The sequence below is a fragment of the Rhipicephalus sanguineus genome, chromosome 11 (genome assembly GCF_013339695.2).
Source record: "Rhipicephalus sanguineus isolate Rsan-2018 chromosome 11, BIME_Rsan_1.4, whole genome shotgun sequence".
NCBI classification, from domain to species: domain Eukaryota; kingdom Metazoa; phylum Arthropoda; class Arachnida; order Ixodida; family Ixodidae; genus Rhipicephalus; species Rhipicephalus sanguineus.
In genome coordinates, this window is record NC_051186.1 from 58,859,925 (window position 1) to 58,883,901 (window position 23,977).

The 23,977-nt window shown below is 47.0% G+C and overlaps 1 protein-coding gene across 4 annotated transcripts in view; it reads left to right on the top strand.

Annotated features, from left to right (window-relative positions):
* The first annotated feature begins 1,882 nt into the window (after window positions 1–1,882).
* LOC119374369 (RNA-binding protein 25) overlaps window positions 1,883–23,977 on the top strand; it is a 45,765-nt gene continuing 23,670 nt past the window's right edge. For 3 of the 4 annotated variants that reach the window (XM_037644459.2, XM_049420352.1, XM_037644461.2), the window contains exons 1-10: window positions 1,883–2,016; window positions 3,007–3,124; window positions 9,293–9,336; window positions 9,499–9,675; window positions 10,563–10,655; window positions 10,750–10,807; window positions 10,895–10,986; window positions 17,065–17,353; window positions 22,826–22,896; window positions 23,131–23,226. In XM_037644459.2, the coding sequence (XP_037500387.1) occupies window positions 3,034–3,124; window positions 9,293–9,336; window positions 9,499–9,675; window positions 10,563–10,655; window positions 10,750–10,807; window positions 10,895–10,986; window positions 17,065–17,353; window positions 22,826–22,896; window positions 23,131–23,226 (1,011 nt within the window). In that variant the 5' untranslated portion in view covers window positions 1,883–2,016; window positions 3,007–3,033. Of the gene's footprint in view, window positions 2,017–2,055; window positions 2,075–3,006; window positions 3,125–9,292; window positions 9,337–9,498; window positions 9,676–10,562; window positions 10,656–10,749; window positions 10,808–10,894; window positions 10,987–17,064; window positions 17,354–22,825; window positions 22,897–23,130; window positions 23,227–23,977 lie in introns of those variants that run through there. The other variant, XM_049420351.1, reaches the window with a different exon arrangement.

Here is a 23,977-nt window from a genome sequence, read left to right on the forward strand (position 1 = left end):
CCACGTGGCGCGGGCTGCGCGGCAACTTCGTTCACTTCGTCTTGGCGGCGTGCGCGTGATTAAAATTTTAAAATATATACAATTGTACACTTTGCCCAAGGGCTAACACGAAGCAGGCCAGCAGTAGTAGTAGTAGTATCCTCTACTGCATGGCTCATACCCACTCTGGGGCATTGGCCAAGAAGTCATCTTATGAAAAACGCTCACAGTATGTCGTCTTCCTCTTCTCTCTTGCTCGAGCCCCGTGTCCACTGCCTTCATCACATAATAAACGACGCTAGTGGGACTGTTACTTCGTCCTTTGCGACGATAAAGAAGACGATCTCCTGCCCGTGGCTTTTGTCTTTCCCGGAGTGGGTATATGTGCCATCTTGGTGGAAAAACAAGCAAACTTCTCTTTGAACGAGCTTCCTAATTTTGTACGTTTCAGATTTGGATATGTGCTCGAGTTTTCGCTGAATCAAAGCGCCTAATTCTGTGTGACCGGTACATGTCTGAACCTATGATGTTAACGGGAACCTGTCCTCCCGTTGTGTGTGTGTGTGGGGGGGGGGGGGGGGAGGGCGCTTCTGTTCCCCGCGTGGTGTCCAAGGGACGGAACGGAACTTCTTTCCGGCGCAAGCAGCTGTGTTTTCTATGCTTTCTTTTTTCTTTTTTTAGTAGGGCTCGTAATTCTGTTTTCAGCGAAAAGAAGGACTGAAGGGGGGGGGGGGGTCTGTCTTTCTTGAATGGCTTTAGGCGAAAATGGGACGAAGTTACGTTGAATGCTTACGTTACCAAGAGTCGCTGCATGCTGGTTTTTCGGCTACAGCTTTAAACAGCTGTAGTTTGAGAGGTTTTTCAGACAGGAAGAAAAACATAAATAAACATAAGTTAGCACAGCGTATTTATACACGCAGACAAAAAAGAACTACGGTCGCCGTTCTCGGAGAACAGCGGCCGTCGCAACCGTCGCCGCCGATATGAAACAGACGGGCGCGTAAGCGACAATCCTGACAGTGCGCCGCCGGCCCGACAGAGGGCGAGAGCAGCAGCGCCACCATACCAGCTCTCGAGGTCAATACCATACTTAATAATATTGACCATAGGTAGGCCTTACCATAGGCGTGCGCAGGGTTCCCCATCAGGGGGGGGGGAGGGGCAAAGGTTCATCGCAGCGCCCCCCTCCCCCTCTTAGGTGACAATAAGGGTCAATGTACGGGGCAGATTTTGCGCCCCCCCCCCCCTTTGCGCACGCCTATGATATTGACCACAGCGCAAAGATTCTAGTTCATTGTACAGCCTGCATGCACAGCTATAATGCTGCCAAGCCATTACTGTTTTGTATTAGATAATCGGTACTTATGACTGTTCGCGTGATGGACATATTTTAGGTAATTTCAATAATTAAATTGTGATTAGTTTCACTTTTTTTTTTTGCGTAACATACTTGGAGTGTCTTTTTAAACAGCCCTTATTAAAACGGACTCAAAGCTCAGCTTAGGATCAAAATCTAAAAAGATTTCCAAAAAGGGGGCAACATACCGTAAGAGACCCTCGGAATTTTTCAAATGTCTTGAAAGAAAGAGAAAGCTCCCATTGCTACTGACGACAGTGCCACTGCATACTGTTTGCTGCTGGTTTATGCTGCTTGCATTGCCAACTAAACTATAATGAGAGCTTCAGGCTTAAAGTTTTACGCAATTGTTGTCAGTTATTATTTGAATATTGCGCATGTGTAAATACTTACGTCATGGCCGCCATGTTTTCAACGCAAACACTTAATTTTTTTTGCGCTCACATAGTGGCGCTGGCTGCTATTCTGATTCAGTGTAATAATTTCATACCTCCAGTATTCGTCAACAACAGAGGAGGCGTTGCAACACAAACTCGGGAGGGCAACAACGAGCATCTGTCCATAACGTTACAAATATTTCGTGTTGTGCGGCTGCGATTAGCGACGTCGCCTTTAACTCGTGTATTTAATACGCGTCAAAGTTTCTTTTGTAAGCCGGCCGACACCAAACTGTAGCCACGGTGAGGTTTGACGTTACCTGCTGGAGGGCTTAAAAACAAAAGCCGGGCGCCCAAGTCTGTATGTAGTTAAGCGAGATGCCATCAACTTGCCTGCCCTAGATAAGGCTTAGCTCGCATGTTTCGTGAATGCTCACAGGCGGCCGCTCTCCTTTATTATTGTTGCTAGTTTTAACAAACTCGCAGATCTGTCCTAGCGTTTTGGAGCAGGAGGATTACCCGTAAGCGCGTTTCTGTGGTTAGCGGACTTCGCGTGCTTGCTCTTGGTAAGCTGGAACCACAGCGAGTTGTCTACGTTGCTTCACGACGCGCCTTCACCAGAACTGTGTGACGTTCTCGGCATTTGTTTGTATTTTCTAAAGTGCCTGCTTGCCTCGTCCTATACCCGCAAATCGATGTATCGTTAGCGTTTTCAGCAGCATCGAGCTGTTATTTAACCCCTCTCAAATTTGCGGCATAGATCGTCTGCGAACGAACATAAGCGTTCGTACCAGTGGTTTGTTTATTTTTTACGGTCGATTTGTCCCATCTTGCATATCTGTTTGCATCGCGTATGTTGTGGAATGAGCCAGCTGCGTCAGTTTGTAAACTGCTATTTTAGTTTTGAAGTTTGCGGCATAGTTAGGTCTCTGAACGAACATAAGCGTTCGTGCCAGCAGTCTTCTATTTTTACAGTCGATTTGTGCCATCTTGCATCTGTTTGCACCGACTATGTTCTAGAATGAGCGAGCTGCGTCTGTTTATAAGCTTCTATTTTAGTTGTTTGACCGTGCGTCGCTCTTTTTGTTGACCGCACCTTCGTTTTAGCGGTAAAAGGACCAACACATGAAAGACCACAGGACAGGCCTTTCAGTGTTTGTCCTTTTAGCGCTAAAATCGCCAACTAGCCCAGCAACAAGTTCTGATTAAGCACTTACGCTGTTTCATCGAGTCGAGGCTTGGGTTTTGCAGTGCCAGCATCTTTGATGTGATCTTGTTTTCGTGTTTTTTCAGGAGTACCGACTAGTACTTCGGGAAGACATGGCTTTCCCACCCCACAGACCGCCACTGGGCATGCCCGGCATGCCGGTGCCACCCATGTTGGCACCACCATACACCATGCCGCACATGGGTAAGAATCACACTTTCACGTTGAGCGCTTTGCGTGAAAAGCCTTCCCGCCCCGCGTGCCCCCATTGCCCGAAACTCCTGGGGGCAGATGTGAAGTTCTCCCCACTAACAGTTACATTTTCTCCAACTCCTGTCGGCCGGGCTCTAATGTCCACATGTCGTACCTTGAACTACGAGTGGTCATACTACATCAGTCTGAAAGAATGACAGGTTTGATGCATCTAGGTTACTGTTATGCAGTGTTGCTTTTTCCAGACACCAACGTCTTGGTGCAGTTCTTGCTCTTAGTCAGTGGTCAGGGCAGTGGACTGCCTGTGTGTATCAATAGTATAGACGGCTTGCACTGACGTCACTGGAACAGCTGTGTTTGAGCACCAACATGGCGGGACGCGAACTTTGTGATGTCACGTTACCGTTATCAGTACACCGAATGCTGGTTCCTTGTATTCGTGCACAGAGGCCCCATAACATTCCAGAGACGTCGTTATCACACTGAAGCAAGTTAATAGCAGCATGGTTATCCCCTTCAGGCGCAAGTTATGATGCACTGACTCCAAATGTGTCAAATTTGTGTAGCATAATTCCAAGGCACTCTAATTCCAAGAAAGAAAAGGAAGGAATGTGTTGTTTTGTGTGAGCCATGTTGTGGGTCCATGACGTCATGTGCAAGCTATGAATTGTAAGTCCACGAGCAGTTTATGATACGAATGGCATAGAATCCTTGAGCACAAGGCATGGTTACGAAGTAGCGGTCCTTGGTATGCCGTGCAGTTTACTACTAGGAGTCAATAGTTTTTTCTACGAGTCACTCGTAACAGTTTGCGAGTTGCGGTTTCATGTGTTTGAGGGCACTACCACAAGCTGCCTAGTTGTAATAACCGATATCGTGGAGCTGTGAAACGAACAAATTGCCAAGGTATTTCGATAAGGGCTTGCTGGGATCCTCGGGTAGGATGAGTGAGACTGAAGTAAGTGCTAGCGGAACGCTTTTAAATTGAGGCTACTTGTTCCAGTTTTCTGACATGCTTCCCAATAGGTGAGAAACTCAAGCCACCGACTGCATCGAAATAGCTTAACGTTTTCGTATTCCGACGGGTTTCTCATACTCTGATGCATTGTAATGAAGGACCAGTAAGAGTTCCCCGATGGATCTTATTCGTGAGGAGCCGTGAATGAAGAACAAAAGATAGTCATCACTAGCTTTATTATTTTTTTGCCACCTGTAAGATGGTCTACGATTGCATTCGCTTTTACAAAACTCTTCACTATACTTTCTGTAGTTTCACTCGTTGGATGGACACTTTGCGGCTTTCTTGAGTGGCTGCATGCATTCCTTGAGAGCTTAACAAAGGTCCTCTTGAGACAAAAGTCGCATAATTGCCATCCGATTATTTGTTCAGTGCTTCGGTGCTGAACATTTCAATTTCAAACAACAGTTATGATTCTCGTTATCTCTATAAAAAAAACTTTGCTGGGAGTGCTTTCTCATTGTGTCGTATTCAGATGATGGATTGATCTTTGTTACCGTTCTTAAGGATGCTCTGTGCATTCCAGGTAGTTAATGCTAATGAAGTTTAGGTGTCCGTCATCTCGATCAAGCTGAGCCAGAGATATTGCGAAGCTTGTTCCCAGTTTTAAGTGCCTTGCTGTAAAGATAAGGATGGGGTGTGCAGATATGTTGATTTTTAATATGTTTACAGCTGAATAAAAGGACTGCAGTATGTAATTTGAAAAAAAAAAAAAGATATATTGCTGTTTTGGTTTTCAGAACTTTTGTTTGTTCAATATGTGCAGTAATCTTCAGGGATATCTTATTCTGGGAACTTGATAAATACACTTGCCGTGAGAAAAGACGCCTAAAAATTTTGCATCAGCATCTCATTAGGGAGGCATTATGCATGCCATCTCCTTTCACATTTAATAATATTCATCATAAGCTTGGAAGCTAAGCAAAAAAAATTTGTCGTCTTAGTTCTCTGAGGGAATGCTGAAACGTAAAGCAGTGTTGTGCGATGCCTACTCACCAAGACTTGTAATTCTTTTATTGCCAGGCTTTTTCCAGTTGCGAATTTGTATTAAAAAAGGTAGTGACAGAATTACCAGAAATAACCTGTAAGTAAGTTTACCTAAATCACTGGTTAGGGGAGTTTAATAAATCTAGGATATTATAGCAGGTGTGTGACTTAAACAGTTAGTTATATCGGGTGCACACATAAATGTCATTTGACCTTAAAGGGACACAAGTTGAGATAACCCCACTAATAGAAGGATTGTCTAATGTCTAAAACGAGGCCTGTTTTTCTTATTAAACGCAGATTTATATTTTTATTCACTCAAAATTAGTCTTGGCGCCTCTGGCGGCAAAAAAAGTGGATGTGCGCATGTACCTATCACATGACCTTTCACTGGTGTACGCTATTAATTGTCTCTATATTAGTGTTGAAATGCAGCACACTTTTATTATAACCTTTTCCCAACGTAAAACGTGCAGATATACATTCGTTTGCACAGAGTAGAACAGTGGCACCGCCTTCACGTGACGTATGACCGATGCTCATGAGTGCCAGCATCAGCGTTGTTAGCTGAGGGCCTTGCGGCACCTGACGACGTGTTGGAAAAGTACGAAGAGCGCCTCGCGACCTCTGAGATTACCTCCGGCAATGCGTTGCCGGAACTAATCGCGGAGGCCACAAGCGCCTAGCTCACGAGGCAATAAAGAGAACTCATGTAACGACGAGCATTCGCAAAACTTATTCTACCTGCTTTTAATATTCTGAAATTGTTGAAAATGCCAATGTGAAGGTGGTTAACCACAGTTTCACCCACTCCTGTGAGAACAAAACCTTGAGCATAATGCGAGGAGGGCTATCGGCATCGCTATTCCTTCATAGCGTTGCTGGGGGACGTGTACGTACGGTTCAGGGGCTTTTCAGATAGAAAAATACTGCTGATAAAATAACCACATGCTTTTGGGATTAACGGCTGCAGCTGCAAACGGTACGAAGGGTGAGCTTTCTAATGCAGTATAAAAACTGGGTCAAGAAAAATCTGTTGTTGGTCACTTTAAAGGGTCGAGGCATATTGCTGTTGCAATGGGCAATTGGTATCCACCTATGGTATTCTGAAACTTTGCTATGAACGACGTGTTCATTAGTGGCCGTTTCATTGTCTTTTTTTCCTCGTTTCATTATTTACATGTTCGCGCACAATGTAGTATATTAGAGCAGCAAATTAGTGTTACTCATACACGTTTCTCAAAAAGTTTTTGTCATCTGTAAAGAAGCGTATTGAATTCATGCATTCACTACTCACAAGAACAATTGGCATTGCTGCGGTAGAAGCAACGTTCGTGCATTATGAAGATTCAGATTCTTTTTATTTTTGCATATCGTCGGGGATCACATATTGTCGCCATGATTGGATGATCGCGAGTGCTGGGGGATAAGTGGGGCCAGGCAAAGGGAACCACTGCATTATTGTCACGCAAATATAAATAATGATCGATTGATGTTGGCCAATTTCAATGAAAATTGAGCATAACAATTTTTACATCGCTGTTGCCTGCTGAATGCGAAGCAAAATCTGGCGCTGCTGTTGCAAACGAAGCTTGGCGTGTTTCTATTGCTGTTCCTGATGTCATTGTGTGCCTTTTGCACTGCTGCTGCGGCAGACGACGTAATGAATAATAACTTGGGTCAGTAGCCACCAACAACATTTATGCATGCCATTTTCTTCTCTGGACTTTCTTTTTTTTTTATGCTGTGTCTTGCATCATGTGGAGTTTCGGCTACGTTCTCTGCAAGTATTACTTCTGGGTGTCGAACACTTCTTCAGCTTTCATTCATTACATTTGTTGCATGCTTATCCGAGAGCTTTGTTCTTTCTTTTTCTTTCTTTTTTTTTAAGCGAGAAATGTCTGTGATCTGACGTGTAGTTTTGGTTCCAGTGCCGTGTCGTCTCTGCACGTGTGTTTCTTGCTTGTCATTGCTTTAGTATTGCCGTGCTGTTCGCAGTGTTAGTATTGCTTAGTAGTATCGGTGTTGTATCAGTAAAGGCATAGGACCAATAACCGATGGTCAGTTAAAGACGTGGAATGTGTACCAAGATATTGAAAACTCAGTCGAGGACCATAGAAAGTTAGGGGTGGGGTGGGTGGTTATGAGATTTATAAATTTGCAGGTGGTAAAAATGAACCCAGCTTGCGCAAGACCTGGTAAATTGAAGGTCATTGGAAGAGTCCTTTGCCCAGCGGCCATATTTTTAGACGATCACTTGCGGTGGCAGTGTCGCTTTGCGGGACGTATAATCTCGCGTGTCCAACGATTGAAGCAACTACTTGCCTATTTTTTCTTTAAAGCGAATCAACACGCACTAAAAGCAATGTATCCAAAAGTGATTGTCTTAGATGTTCTGCAGTGGAATAAAAGTCTGATGATGCTGATAGATTCACCGTTGAGCGGTGTGATTTTCGTCAAATCGATGTTGCCGCTTTGCACTTGACTGGCAGTATTATAGACATATTTTTTATTTCAGTGGGCTTCTATGCATGCTTCACTTGTTATGGCTTTCGGTTTTCTAAATAGTGAAACATTGCTGCACATTACCGCATGCCATTTCATTTCTTCATGCGTGTTATGGTTTTGCTACACGCTTTCGCTATACGTTACCCTCTCAAGACTGTTGTCAACAGTGCTTTAAGTCTTGCACTTGCCATTTCTAGATAAAAGGAGTCTTGCGATGTGATGTGGTCGGGAGACGTGTAAGTGGAAAAGCAGTCCGTTTTTTTGTTACGCCTATTTGTCTTATGCGGTCGCACACTGCAAAGCTTGATGGCATCCTTCTGTGGAAGCTGCACATGTTTGTATCTTTTTTTTTCTTGTATTTTTGTGTTGTATATGGAATAAGTGTCTTTGCAATAGTGGTGTGGCTTTTGTCCTCCGTTTAAGTACAGAATGTGTTTGCAGTGTAGCTTCGGCTAAGCTAGTTCCTTGTTGCACGAACTAAGCCGCGTCAGCAGAAGTAAATCTGTTAGCGGAAGTATGACTCGCGGTGTTACACGGTCACCTTTAATTTTGATTGGGTATTGTCCAGGTGGAATTTCTTTATCACGATTGGTGCAACGTCACTATGTGGGCCGGAAGTCTGAAGTTTGGCTGTGTTAGAGTGCACAAGGTCATCACTAGTGGATACGCAGCACTTATTGAACTTGTCTAATATGTTGTAAAAAAAAGTGCTTTACAGAAGCCCTCCCTCTTTTCAAGAAAATATTACTGCTGTTTGTCATTATGGGTCGTCATAAGCAAACAATTAGTAGCGAGTTTTAATATATAGCAGTTATAAGGAAGTTCTAGTACTGCGTATATAGCATCTGTAGCGGCGTTGTGCACGTAAGAATGCCACTGTTTGACATAGAGTGCATGTGCAGGACTACATCATGCGCACACTGTGGGAAACATGTTCTTACTTACACTGCGCGGTTACAGATGCTAGATAAGCAGTTCTAAACTTGCTATTCTCTGCAACTCTCGCAACCACGACGTGTTGCAGCTACAAATGAAAATTTACTAAACAATACTTGAATATGTTTCAATCATGCGGCGTACCCTTGCCCAGAAATAACTTCTCTCGTGGCTTTTTATCGAGTGATGCCTGCTTCTTATTTTTAAGCTTACAGGATAGTGCAGCTGTCAGCCAGATTGCACTGAAGCTCGATCCCAATTGCCTTGATTCATATTAGGCCGGATTGTGATTAAAACTGGCGGCGTATCAGCACTCCAGTTCTAATTGGGCCCGATTACCATTGAAGGTGACTGTGTGACACTAATGTAATAAGTCTTGTTAGGGAAAGCAAAGCCCGTTAGGCTGAAAAGTTGAGACTTCTCAAGTTAATGAAATTAGACAAGAGAGATAGGTTAGACATTGTGCACATTGTCACTGGCACGTCTGTGTGTAGAAAAAAAGCATCGTGCAACTTGACTGTTTCAAACAGTTCTTTTATAACCATCGTTTTCGAGCATACTTTTTGATCATCTTACTCCGTAAAGATCAGTTCACTGCGCACTATTTGTTTTGCATGCTCATTCGCTTTGCCTCACGTAGCTGCCGTAATTCTGTGCAGCTTTGTTGTTGCCAATCGGTCCTCTTATTAACTGCCTTCTTTTTCTTTCAGTCCCAGGAGGCATGATACCAATGGCCATGGGTGTGATGCCACCGGTGAGTGCCTCCATCTCGGTGTTGCAAATTTGTCGTTTGCTTTGGTCACAAGTTGCTCCTGTGTTCGCATTAGTTAGGCTGACCAAGTGAAGGTGCCCGCAGCGCGGGCAGAGTGCGGACTCTCAACAGTGTTGCGCACTTGTGTTGCTTTTGTGTTTTCAGATGATGGCACATGTGGCCGTGACGGTGCCTCCGTCGATTCCAATCCTGGCGCAGCCGCCGCAGCAGCCTTCGCCGCAACCGCGCTCGCAAGGCAAGCGTGGCCACGGAACAGGCTCCAACTCGGCAGTTATCGAGAAGAAACCGCTCGTGCGCAGGAACCAACAACAACAACAGGCGGTGAGCGCTCAGGCTTAATTAAAGGGACACTCAAGCGAAACAAGGAGCCGGTTTATAGTGATAAATTGGTCTCTGAGAACTCTAATGTTGTTAATTTTACCACCACAGCTTTATTATAATGGAGGAGGAAAGGTCAAACTTCCATGGTTAAATTTTGCGCCGAAATCTCCGTGTGCCGCGTTGCGGATTTAAAAGTGTATTTTTCGTATTTTGGCGGCATTGGCTCAACGAAATTGCCTTAAACTTGGTACGTTAAATCTGTGGCCCCCACAGAGGACTGTGTACTTCATTTTTATTGATTAGGAACTATATAGGACTTCGTAGGCGCCGTCGTAATCTATGACATCACGGTGACTTGGCGTGAGAACTTCCAAGGTGGCGTCGCCACATGCATCTTCTTCTAGTGAGTTTTCTGTCTTGCTGAGCATCTTTTCATAGCAAGCGTGGTGATTTTAGAATTGTGAAAGAGAAATTTACTAATTTGAAAAAAAAAAAAAATTGGTTTTTTCCTTTAGTGTGTCCCGTTAAGGTTTTGTTTGTTCTCCTTTTGTTTGGACATAATATAGTTTATAATTACGCACTGCTGGAGACGATGTGGGGCTGTTGATGTTACATCATGCTAACAAGCTTTTGGCACATTGCGGTATTGTTATGCAATCTCGTAATGCATTGGCGTAAAGTGATAACGAAACAATGTGTTATCAAGCTGTTTCTGGGATGTGGATGGCTCTTTATTTGCGATGCCATGGCTGGGATGTGGATGGCTCTTTATTTGCGATGCCATGGATAATGCAGTGATGCTCATTCCCCCATTTTCGTGTAGCTGCTGATTTACTTAGCTTTAGTACTGGAGGCAATAATATGGAACTGGTTGTTTTTTCTTCCAGCACGAAAACACGTCAAAAGGGCCTCCCGTCACAGTCTTTGTGGGCAACATCACGGAGCGAGCGTCCGACAACCTCATCAGACTCATTCTTCAGGTTGGTAGTGTTTGATCACCTACAGCCTTACGGTGCCTTACAAGTCTCGGTCACAAGCGTTTTCCTGAATTCTGTCGTGTTTCGCTCTGCACAGCGGTGTGGTACCGTGGTCAGCTGGAAGAGAGTCCAGGGCGCAAACGGCTGGCTGCAAGGTGCGTAAGGCTCGCACCTCCGACGCCACTAATTCTCTGGTGGCTGTCATGCTATGCAACTTGTGGATTGATTTTTGGATTTCGCAGGCTTTGGCTTCTGCGAGTACGGAGATCCCGAGTCGGCCATGAGGGCCATTCGCATCCTGCACGACTGGGAAATTGGAGACAAGAAACTAGTGGTAAGCTCTTGCTGTTGCAAGCTTTTCATGTCCACTCGCTCTGGATGCGTGTGTTGGTTGGCATATACAAACATTTGTATTTTTTTTTATGGTAAAACATTGTTAATATGCACAGGTTTTAAACCTACTGTGGATGAAACATAAATGCCATGAATGCCTTATTGAGCCCAGTGTATTTGCTATCGTAGTGGCTCCTCCTACGCCCTTCAGTCACCGCGTATCATAGGTTAACCGAAACCCTGAACTCGCGGTGTGGCCGATGCCAGAAAAAGGCCTTCCGCACTTTTCTACTACAGTGCAGACCACTTATAACGTAACCGCATATAGTGCAGGACCGGTTATAATGCGGTCTTTTTCGAATCCCGTTCACCCTCCCATAGAACCGCATGTATACGCATACCGCTTATTGTGCAGTCTCCCAAGATGAAATACCGTTTATAATGCGGTTGCGGGAAAATATTTCTGACAAACGCGGTAGCGAGTGCGGTTCTCAAAGGAGGTACGCCGCTGGGGAGGGAGCGACGAGGTCGTTATGAAGGGCGAGGGCACGCACAGTGAACGAACGAGGGGCGGAGGGAGGAAAAAGACCGCGGCAGCGCTGTGCGGGCTCGCCGAGTGGGGAAGGATGGTGGTTGCCTAGGCGACGGAGTAGCCTTTGCACCGGCGGCGGCAAGGCGGCAAGGCTCCGCGGCCGCTTGCTGGCAGCGCATTACGCGTGGAACGTACGATCGCGTCCTCATCAAGTGCGCTTTAAAGTAAGTTTCCTGTCGGGAAAAGCGTCGTCGTTATCACACTTGCTACAGATATCGCGTTTGCGACCTCGTCCGCAAATTGAAAAGTTTTGCGGCTTCATGACGCGAGCTTTCGCCTTTTCTGCCAGTGCGCGGACTTAAACGAGCTTGGTGGGCTTTTGTCGCCGTTGATCTCCTGGCCGCGAACACAAACTTCGTATCACGCGCGCTGTTCTTAAGTTAGTGCTTGAGTGCGATCTTTTCGACGTCCGATCTTCTTCTTGTTTTGGACAAACTTCCCACGACAACATGCTGAACGGCACGCTAGGCCTAATCAGCGTTGGTTGCCTTTCGGTAGCGGTCGCGGGCGATAAAAGTTGCGGTTTGGTGCGGAATCAACGAAACTTTTTGCGATGGCTGCACTTGAAGGGAAGAGAATCATATAGTTAATGAAAACGAGGGCATGGTTGGCACATGCAACTCTCGAACTGTGGTTCCGGATTCGATTGCAATGTCTTGGACATCGCGTGCGCGCCCGTGAAATCGAACGATCGGTACCGCTCAGCACGTGAAATTTCGGTCGCGATTCGACATGGTTTTGTGTAATGCGCATACCTCGAGGTGGCCTTAAACGTAGTCGGCGAATTTCCGCGATGCAGTGATTCCACTCCTGCGCCAACTGCGCCAAAGTGCGCCAAATTGTATTTACTGCGCCATCCTGATAATATCGACGAAAATTGCGCCAAACTGCGCCAAAGTCGGGTTTGGGGGCGTCTATCACCGGCAATCGCACGGCCGGAGCGTCAGAACATGTGCAGCTTGATCTTGGGGCTGCCAAAGTCGCAACCATGGACCAAGCATTATTCCGCTGAATAAATAGCGCTCGCGCGTGCGTCCCGAGTAAGCCACGGTGCCGACGCAGCTTCTGTTCTGCAAGTCGGCTCGACAGCAAAATGCGCTCTCCGCAGAGGCTCGTGACGTCTAGGCCTATCGGTAGCGAGAAATTGCGACGGCGATTCTTCGGCGGACGTCGTCTGTTCTAGAAACGCTGCTGATAGCTCGTTTCAAGCGTCGCACGGCACGTAAGGAAAGCAATGTTCAGTAATAACTACATGTGTGCTGCTAAAATATCTGTCACTTCTGTTTCCGGACATCGCGGAATGAAATCTGGGATCGCTAGCAGTAGATATATGGGACAATATCGAATTTTCCTTGCTTCGCGTTTATGGAAGAGCACGTGAACGGTGGAAACGCGTTCTCACTTTTCCTCAGATATGCTTTATCCATGGAGCTTCATTCGGAAGAGCCTTTTCGTAATTGCTTATACAGTAAAACCCCGTTAATTCGGACTTCACGGGACCATAGAGAATGTCCGAATTAACCGAGGGTCCGAATTATCGCGAGTACGATCAAAACACTAGAAAAATGTTTCCGCCATCACCAGACTTTTATTTCTTAAAGAAGTCGGTGATCGCGGTTTGCTTCGCGGAGGCAACGTGCAAGGAAATCACAATTTTGCTAAGTTCCTGAAGGTCCGCGCACACTGTGCCGCAAAGCGGCGGTCTAGCTGACGCAGCCAGGTCATCCAAGCCTTTCTATTAAAGCGGTAGTCGACAGGCAGCTGCTTAATGTTCTTCAAACATCTTGGCTTCGCAGCCTTTCCTATCACCAGCAGCGGCAACTACTCTGTGCCGGTCATGCTCGTAGCCAGAAGAACCGTCACCCGCTCTTTTCTCCATTTCCCGCCGACGCACGGGTCCCCCCTTAAACACGATCGTCTTGTCAGGCGCTGTCTCGTCAGTGTTGAAAATGTTGCACGGCTCGTACGTAGAAAGGAGTGCGGAAAGTCCGGAACGCCAGGCCTGCACAACGCTTCACCGCGCACGTTGCGGAACACCAGGGGTGCTATCGCGGAACGATGCCTTATGCCATATTCTATGCTATTCTTATCATCCACCACTCATGGGTGGCTGATCGCGTTGATACAGTGGCAGTACGGTCCGATATTCTAGGGACCGTAACTGTAGCGTTGATAACGCGGACGGACCGTCGCCATGTTGCCTGTTGCTGATGACAGTAGCGATGCACTGCCTTTCATTGTGTATGTGCCTCCGAGATGCAAAGCTCGTTTTAAATCTCGGAGGCCATAATCCGATCTCGTTACCTCGTTTTAAATCTCGGAGGCCATGATCCGATCTCGAAATTGTTCAGATGCGCCGTCGATTTCGGCTGCGAATCCGAATTATATCCGAACCGCGGCCGTGGCGGTATCCGCTGCTGCTTCCCCGTCTCGACCCGACCTCGGTCGGGAGTTCGAATTAACCGAAGTGCGGTCGAATCTGTCCGAATTAATGAGAGTTCTCAGCCATAGAACAATGCACATTTTGGACGGGACCAGACGCCGCGTCCGAATTAACCGAAATTCCGAATTAACGGGGGTCGAATTAACGAGATTTTACTGTACCAGCACGTCCGAGTTTGTAATCACTCTGCAGTAAATACCCCCTAAAAGGCCCTGCCCTTTCGAGCTCACGTGCTAGGGTTCCAATTCGAATTTTTTGCTTGCTCTTTAAAAATGTCATCTCATTAATAAAAGCATATCTCCCGGTCGGAGCAGCCGCAAATGCGCAGCTGTCAATAGCGGGCCCGTCGCTGACGGCCCACAGTGAAGCGGCTACCCCATGTTACACGTCCGACGGTTAAAAAAACTCAGTTTCGCTTAAGGGCGAGGCAATGAATGCGATACCAACAAATTGTATTGTTAAACGAAGTAAGGCTAGCAGCTAACTCTTTTGGATCCGATCTCGCGTAACTCAACAAAACACTGGTTTAAGGGAATATGCCCGCTCCAGGAACCGAAGCGTTTTCTTGCTCTGAGTTCTCTAAACACGAAGTAAGCGTTGAGAGCACAGCAAGTTTACGAGCCGTCTCCTGATGCCTCGAGATAGCGCGCGCGCAAGCGACTGCGCCCTTCGAACGATGCGGTCCCCGCTCCCCTGGCGTCCTTTCCTGATCCTTACGAAAGACGGGCGGGGCGTTTCCTCTCTGTTTGATGAGCAATCGACGGCAGGCCCGCACGCGGGAAGGTGTTATCTCATGCGCTGTCCGTGCGACGGAGACAGACGGCCGGCTAGTTTAATCTCCGCTTCAGCCGCGTTCGTCGCCAGCGCTCACGAGCTTTTACCGGCGGCTAGAATGCGCGTGGTGATGTTATTAATTTGGGCTTTATACGAAAAATTACGGCAACGGCGACGGCAAAAATCCGCCGAGAGTGCCCATATAATCGCTATCACAATAAAAATGAAAAAAAAAATTGAGGAGCCATTTCACTCTGTGAAGTGGTTGATAAACGAAGCTGTTTCGCGCATGGCAAAAAGGTGACATGGTGGAGGACAGTTTGGTATGTAAGGCCAGGTTGTTAACGTTCAATACGCAATATTAATGCGAAAGCCTCAGATGCTTTATCAAACACGAAAATTGACCGTCGGCGACGTCAATCGATTGATGCAAAAAATAATCATCATGTGATGGCATCATCATCACGTCATAGACGTCAAAACTTGTAACGTCATCATGGCGTCATATATCGTGATGTCACGTGATGACGCCATCACATGACATCGTCGCTTTACACTGCTTCTGTGATCGGTGCGCTGATCATGGAGCTAGCGCAAAACCAGGTGAGGTGCAGAAAGCTTGCAGAGGAGGAGGGGGAGGATCAACCCGTCGATCGAGAAGAAAAAGAACCTGGCTTTCGCCTTGGAGTTGTGTTGGGGGAATGCATTAGGGACAGTGTGGCTCTTTGACATTGAGGCACTGCTGTACGTCACGGCGTTCGTCTACCACGTCTCCTGATAACCACATATATGTATTTAGAGTGTTATTTCATAAGGTGCAATTTTATTGATCCGGTATTCTGTTTATTTGCTAGTGTCGAAAATAATCGCCAAAGAGGTTAATCCAGAACACTCAACTGCATGAGCCCTTATTTTTTCGTTAGCGAGTGAAATATGGTGTTCTCCTGAGATTATTTTTTCCATGGGATTTGCAATGAATCGAAATATTTCTAGCCTTCATAAGAGCCCCATAGTAATATTCTGGTGCTTGAATGTTATTGCAATATGCTTCTGTAGTGCACTCCAGGATGTAAAATTCGCTGCTCCAGAGTGCTCCCAGATGCAAAATTATGTGCTCCAAAGTGCTCCAAGACGAAAATTTTGCTGCTCCAAAGTGCTCCAAAACGGAAATTTTGCTGCTCCAAAAATTGCTCCAAATCAGAAGTCCTCGGTAGCATCACTGCGCGATGGCACTTTGTTTTGTTTGCTTTTTTCCCCCGTGTTCATTTCGTTGGCAACGCAGGTCTTTGGCGGTTAATTTTTGAACATTCGGACATTTAAGTGGTTGTAAGCGCCCCAAATCGCATATGTCGATTATCGAACACGCGAGGCTACATGCTCAACACGTTTTGCGCAAGTGCAGCCTTTGAAGAAGGTTGTTTTGGTTATAGTGCGGATATTCGCGACTCCGGCGACTTACGTTATAAGCGGTCTATACTGTAGTGGCAAAGACCCCTGTCACACGGACAGCTTTAACTGCGGTTATGTTTAACCGTGATTTACAGGATTAACCGCAGTTAACTTGAACATAGTTTGCCATTGCTATACGGGCTCAGTTAGCTTAGTTGAGTGAGTCAACGAAATCACATGCTTATCATGTGGTCAGCAGGAAGTTTGGGCACACGTTCGGCAAGTTTTGTGGTACGAGACGGCTCTTCTACACCTCCGCTAGACCTCTGCGACAGTGTGTTGAATCGTTCCACCTTCGACTACATATACAGCGTTGCGGCTCTATGAGGCAGCTAGATGCGAATAAAGCAAAAAGCAATTCCCCTCAAGAAACTTTTAGTGCTAGGGCCGCACCCTCTCACTACCCCCGCCGAGGAGGGAATAAACTTTGTTCTTGGCCGTCCCATGGCGAACCTCGTTTTCCGCAACTGGAGTCGCAGTCCATTTAAATCCTTGAACAACTTGAAGCTGCCGATTAACTCCGCCGGTTCACGGCTGGTGCACTCGCAGCTTGGCCGCCATCTTATCAGCTTCTCGGTTTGCAAAGGTAAACCGTGCTTGCCTAGCTCGGTTTGCGACAACCACGGTTATGAAAGTAACTGCAGTTACGTCCATGTAGCTACCTCTAACCGTGGTTAGCCATAACCGTAGTTAGCTTAACCACATTTAAGGCTGTCCGTGTGACAGGGGTATTACAGAGAAGAGCAGCCTCGGGGGGGGGGGGGGGGGTGCTTTTCCTAAGGTTGGGAGACCAGTCGATCATTGGGGTTTTCTTCCGCCAGGTGAAAGTGGACGCCAAGACCAAGGAGAAGCTAGACGAATACAAAGCGAGCAAGCGGACCACCACTGGGCAGCAACAACAACAGCAGCCCGGTGGCACGACGGACGGTGCTCCGGCCACGGACGGTTCCAACTCCGAAGCCAAGCCACAGCCAACGGACGATATAGACGAGGCCACCTGGCGCCAGGACAGGGACACGCGCGAGGCCATCCTACACCTGCTGCGCTCGCACTCAAGCGAGCTCAGCCGGGGCACCGACAGAGAACGGGAGATGGACAGGACTAACAACGGTGAGCAATGGCATCCTTGCTGATGTAGTGCTTTTGCGCTGCACTTTTTGGTACACCAGCACTGTAGCACCGAAACACTCGAGGTCTAGTCGCTTTGGCCTAACTTGTTGGCACGTGTCTTGTTGGGTGTGGACTCACGCACCGTAACCTGCACTGACCGTGCCTTTTCATTGGTTGGTGATGCCATGTGCCTTTTACAAAGCGAATGGAGGTTTACCATACAGCATTGTAACTGACTGCCTGTGAGCTTGGAACAATTAGCTGGGGGGGGGCCTCACTGTGATGGGTTTTTAGAGGTTTTTAGCATGTCCGTGTACTTTTCTTTTAACATTACTGGAATACTGGATTGTGTTTACCGTGTAACTGGAAGGCACGTTTCAGTAAGGTTTTAGCTCCCCCATCCTTAAGGGGAGACTCTGGTCTTCTAAAAAAAACTTTTGTTTATTGTCATATTCAAATGAAATTTTCAGGCAATGTATATCTTAACCTGCTATAAACAGATATGCAATCCATTTTTTCTTAGCTCAAGTAGTTTTTGAGATATTAAATAAATAATGAATGATCAAATTGCCCAATTGTTCTGCAATTTAATCGTTGAATATCCTAGAAAACTTGATATGGCCATATTCTAGAACAATCAAGGATCACAACTAAACCATTACTGTAATTTTAGCTCTATTTTTATAAAAGTTATTGCCATCTGTAATGTAATGGTTGGGAACATGAGAATTTTTATCAGTTTTATCAGCATATAAAAAATTTTCTCTTGACCAAGTCTATAATTTAGTAGTATTATTGTGTGTAGGAACTCATAAGCTTTCAATTGCAACAAGAATCATTCAAATCTGATCACAAGATAAAAAGATACTGTGGGCAACAGTATAGCACATAGGCAAAAAATGGATTTTGAGAAAACTCAAAAAGAAGTTTGAAGACTTGATATAGGTTTCTTCTTGCTACTAAAAAGCAACAGATGAAAGTCCTTTTCGCTCTAGAAGCCACCAGGCACATAATCACTATCATTTTCTTTCACACGCCTCCTCTTCATGGTATTCCTGAAGTTTTCTGCTCTGGTATGCTTCTTGTCACATGCCGCTAGTCGCCGCTGGTCCTTTTCTAGACACCTTTCAACATCTGTGCTGCCTTGACTCAAATGCAGCTCCTTCAAAATGGCTTCAGAGGCACGTTTCTTTCCGGCATTGAACCGGGCGACTGCTTCCGCAACAGCAGTTTCGACAGTGAAGAGCGAGGCGTGTTTGGTTTTTGGCACAAGCGACCAGATTACTGAATGGAGGCTCTCATTTGAATTCTGCGTTTTGCCTCGTTGACAGCGCTCCAACAGCTTTCTATCTGAGAGGCGAGTGTACACTGGGAGGAGGGCTTCAGCAACGTATTCAGGGAGGTTGTACCGGTGCTTGGGAGGAGCCTGCTGCCTTGCCACTGCCTTGTTGTGTGCACACCATGATTCTTCGCCTTTTGGGCACCGTGAATGTTGTGGCTTTGTATCTGTAGAAGTCACATGATAGTACGTGGCAAGGACAGCATTCTCCATCTCATCAATGTTTCCCTGGTGTGCCTTGAGTGCCCAGCCATAATAATTCGTAAGCTTTGCAACAAGCTCAGCAGTGAGCTTGCCTTTGCCACCGAGGCTTGGCCGACCTTCCCCTTTGCTCTTCTGCAAGAGGTTTCTCAGTGCAGCACCCATTCGTTTATGAATGTGATTAACACAATCCTCCTTTTCGATGGGCACAAAGCCATACACTTTCTCCTCCTGAAGGCTGTTGAAAGCGCGGCTGTCTCCATCGCACAACATCGTTGTGTAACGCAGTCCATGTTTTTCAAGGGACCGGCCAAACAGAATTTTGGCAGCCTCCACCTCCATTTGGCCAGGCTTGCCCGAAGAGTTTTTTTGGCACTTATGTCGAGCTCGCCACTCACTGTATCGTGGGTCACCGTCCTTGGGGCCGATCTCGCAACCCAAACAGAAGTTCGATAGAACCTTGAAGTCCAGCACGTAGCCCGAAAAGAGTTCTATCACAGTTCCCACACAAATGTGTGACAGGTGTCCATGAGTGAGCCAAGTCCCATCAAACGAAACTGCGGTATTGCCGGGGTTCCCGAAGTTCAGTTCGGAATAGATGGCCTTCACAGCTGTCGCGCACTCACTCATGACACCCGCGGATGCGTTCACGGCGGCAGGGTTCATCTTTGTTTTTACGTAGTCTTGGTAGGTTTTGTTGTGCATACCGCGACGAGAAACGTTCAGCGCCGAGAAAATGTCGTTTAGCACGGTCTGCCCATTGCCCGTGCTCATAACTGCCCGAGCAGCAAGCACATTCACCTCGAATGGGTTGCAGGTCGCATTCCCCCCTGCTCTCGGCGAGCTCCATCCGGTGCTGACATCTCCACACACGGCACAGTTCACCACTATTTTAACTGCCACTCCGTACTCACGGTCGCCCCTTGAAACGTTCAAAGGGCCGGAGCAGAACTCGCATTTCGCGCACCGAAGCAGTTGGTTCAGCAGCGGTAGGCTTAGCAGTGTAAACTCGGTGCCGCACCCCGCCGCTTCCGAGGAATCTCCGATAAGCGACTGCTTTCGGCGGGTAGCTGATAATGAAGACAGCTTCTGACGTTGGTCTTCCGCGCGATGCTCAATAGCCACTTTCTCAGCTTCCGAGACAAGGAGCGTGTCGACGCGCATTGTCCTCGACGTGTCGTTGGCCACAGGCATCGCTTGCGCGGCCGCAGCTTCGGTGGATGTCGTACACCCGCTGGCGCATGTCGCAGAGCTCGTCGCCGTCGATCCACTCGATGCTGCGTTAGGTATCCGAGACGGACGCTTGCGTTTTTTGCCGTAGGCATGAGCCGTCGCGAACTTGCGTCGCCCGCCAGCCATCGTCGCGTCCGAACAATTTTTGATGAGGCGTTTCGCATTGTCGGGCAGACGAAACTCCGGTCGTCCAATCAGAGAGCAGGATTCACCCCACGTGGTACAAACGCGCCAATGCCGCGCGAGTATTTCCTCTTTTTCGGTGGCGTGCAGCTCCATAGTCGCCAGACCTAGAGGTGTTTTCTCGCTAGAAACGGAATGTAGAAGAATTCAGCTCTCGAATGATTCCAAAATGGCCGCGCTGCGGCCAACGGTTACTGCAGACGACGGCATTGAATTTGCCTGTTTTCGGGGGGCGTTTTCGAGCGAAAGCGATCATGAACCTCTCTTTAGAGCGCAATAACCAAATAAATACTCACCGGAACGCGTTAATATCGCAGCAATAGATTCTTTAGGACGTCTAGATTGCGAAAAAAATATTTCAAAAAGTCGATTTTTTGGCGATTTTTTGGTCTAGAAGACCCGTGTCTCCCCTTAAAAGTATACGTTTATGTTTTTACAAGCCACTAAATGATCATATTTACAGTAGAAGCTCGTTATAACGAAGCGGGATATAACGAACTAATGGATATAACGAAGCAATCGTAATTCCCCTTGAAATTCCCATAGACGCCCATGTATTTAAAACCTCGTTTTAACGAAGCTAAAATTTTCTCGCAATGGATATAACGAACCTTTTTTCCCCACCGAGCATTTACTGACCATTTTGGTAGCCGGCAAGTCAATGTCTTATAGCGCGCGACGGTTTACGTCCCATCACGGATGCGGTAATTCAAAACTCGCGCCTCGCGCTCCCGAGGAACCGCCTGCCAACACGCGCGAAGGTGCGCGTCTGCCTGCCTCCCCTTCCACTGAAACTCGTGGACCCACCCGCGCACGTCACCCGGCCTCCCCTCTCCCGCGGAACTTTTTCTCCCACGGAACGTTGAGTTTGGCGTCAAGAAGAAAAAAGTTGCCCAAGATTTCGGTGTAGCGTTGAGCACGGTACCGCAAGCGTGTAATCAACCGAATTCTACTCAATATGAGCATGAAGCGCGAGATTACAATCGACCTCTACATGGCGATCGAGATGCTACAGGCTGTTTGGATGTCTGTAACAGCAAGCACGATCGCCAAGTGCTTCCGGCATGCCTCATTTGGTGTCAACAGCGGCGGTGACAGCGAAGATATCGGTGCTGCCGTCAATGAGGGTGCCGCGGGTGACCAAGACCTGGCGTCGTGGGACGCTCTCCTTGACGCCGGAGTTGTGCCCGACTGCGACACCTTCTGCACGTACGTCAGTGCCGATGCTGACGCGGTGACAACCGAAGATCTGAACAGAGGCTGAAATTGTGCGCGCGGTGAGAGGGGTGGTGAATGACGACAGTGACGAATGTGTCGACGACAGCCCGGAGTCGGCGAACCCGATGTTCCGACGTCCGCGCAAGCGCTGGATGTGGCAGACCTGCTGCGCCGCTTCTTCGGCGCTCACGATGACGGCGGCGAGGACGGACTCGACATAGCGGCAGCGGCCGAAAAAGCCATCCTCCGTCTGAGGAAGACACGGCAGAAGTCTATTAAGGACTATTTTTCTGCTAAGTGAGCCGCCAGCTGGTGTGCCGAGTTTGGTGTGAATAAAGTAGCAGTTCTTAGCTGTTCTTTCTTTTTTTTTTCTTTTGCTAGTTTTTCTCCGTGCGACGGCCGTTTTTCGTTTGCGTGGCGGGCTGCTGTGGGATTTGGTGGTCAGTATATCCTCTCTTGCGTGCTAATTGTCGGTAGAAATAGATATTGGCTATAACGAACTAATGGTTATAACGAAGTAATTACGACTCCCCTTTCAACTTCGTTATAACGAGGTTTTACTGTAGATAAGATTCAATTGTTGCTGTGGCAAAATCATAATAGAGGTTTTCAGATGTGTACAGTATTCCGATGTATGCAAAGGGGTGTAGAATTACCGGGTTACATGATGATGGTATCATCTTGTGACGTTTCGTGCAACCCGAGGTATAGACACATTTGCTTTTGCGTAGCATTTTTGAAGGAAAGAAAGAAGATGAGGTATGTAACTCATTTGGAATTATGCCGCTGCAAGGAATTTAGACCAGCAGAGAAATAAACTGTACCGTATTTCTGCGATAAAAATTTTGTGCTTACCTGGTTCATCTCTGCCTCACCAGATGGCACCGCCTATCCGTTGTCTTGTGGTGATGGCTCCGGTAACCCGGCTCGAACAATGTGGTCGCAATCGGCAGTCGTACTTCGGCTTGTCTTGACACGGCAGCTGGAGTTTCGTAAAGTGTATCTGGCGAGTAGTTTACGTTCCATGGAAGCAAGTCTATGTTCCATAAAGGTGCATGCATGCACAGATTTCATTTGGTAATGCGGTAACATAAAATGCGTATGTACAAACTAAAAGCCTTTATTGAGGCAGCACTGGGATGAAGGGCTGTGCCAGATTTGCATTCCGGTGCTTGCTCACTGTTACGCCAATAAAACAATTGCGCTGCGATAGCGATGTTGTTGCAGAAATGGCTTCAAACGTGGACACAGGAGCTGTCGTTTATTGTCGAGTGAATTTTTTCCCCCGTTTGTTACAGCCACAAAATCCCCACGTAACACTCGACGTAACAGCCCCGAGCCTGAGAGGGAGTACAGGTCCAGCAAAAACGTAAGTGATCTCTTGCCTTGTTGTGGTACTGGGTGAACAAGGGGAACCATGTGAATCAGAATACCCTCGCTTTGAGGTGAATAAAAAGGTAAAGAAAATTGTGCAATGCAGTTAAATAAGAGAGAAATCAATAGCCTTTCCGACAACGGCAATTTGCTGTTACCGGCAGAACTCGCATGTGATGTATTGCCACGTGCTCAAGTCCTCGGTTGTTCCGTATTCTTCCACCTCCAGCACCGTCTGATGCAAGAACTGGATGAGATGGACATTGAAGAAGACAAGCGGAACTTAATCACTAGGGAGATCGACAAATTCCGGGACACGTACAAGGTAAGGAACTGTACATGCATCTGCTCTTACACAGAGTTGTTTTTTTAAACGTCCTTGCGACGCAGTTAGCTGACCTCCTTCCGTGTGTAACAACCTCGCGAACAACCGGCCGACCCCATCTCTTTTTTTGCCTGTCACCCCACCGTAATACTGTACGCTCCCATCTCATTTGCCCCCTTTTTTCTGTACCACTCAACTCACTGAAATCGTTATCACCTTCCCTCTCTAACTTTGACATGTGACCTTGAAGAACTTGCACATCGGAAGCCCGTGCCTCTTTAACTCTTTTTCTCTCTCCCTTTGGGCGTAGCAGTGTGTAATTAGTCACGCTTAATTGGGAAAGAGGGAATTTCAGCTTCTCTCTGCCTCCTCGAAAGCACCTTGGAACGTCTCATAAAGCTTCCTCCCCACTGTGTTAGCTTTTTTTCTTAGACTGAGGTACCTCACTTTGTAGCTGTCATATATGAACTGAAGCAACGCGGAGCCGAAGTAAAAAAGCAGTTTCTTCGTTAGCATTTTATTTTTGTTTGCATGGAGGTGCAGTATTTCATTGCTGACCGATTTGTAGAAACCTAACATGCCGTAGCTTGTTTCTTTCTTCTTTTTTTTGGTTTTCAGCAAAAGTTATCGTGAAGATGGCCTTTCTTTTATGGGGGGGTTTAACTTTCAGTGAAACGGCCTGTGGGACTATCCATAGTCTAGAAAGAAGAGTTTGTTTGGGAGAGGGGTTTAGGGGTAGAGGGGCATTTGG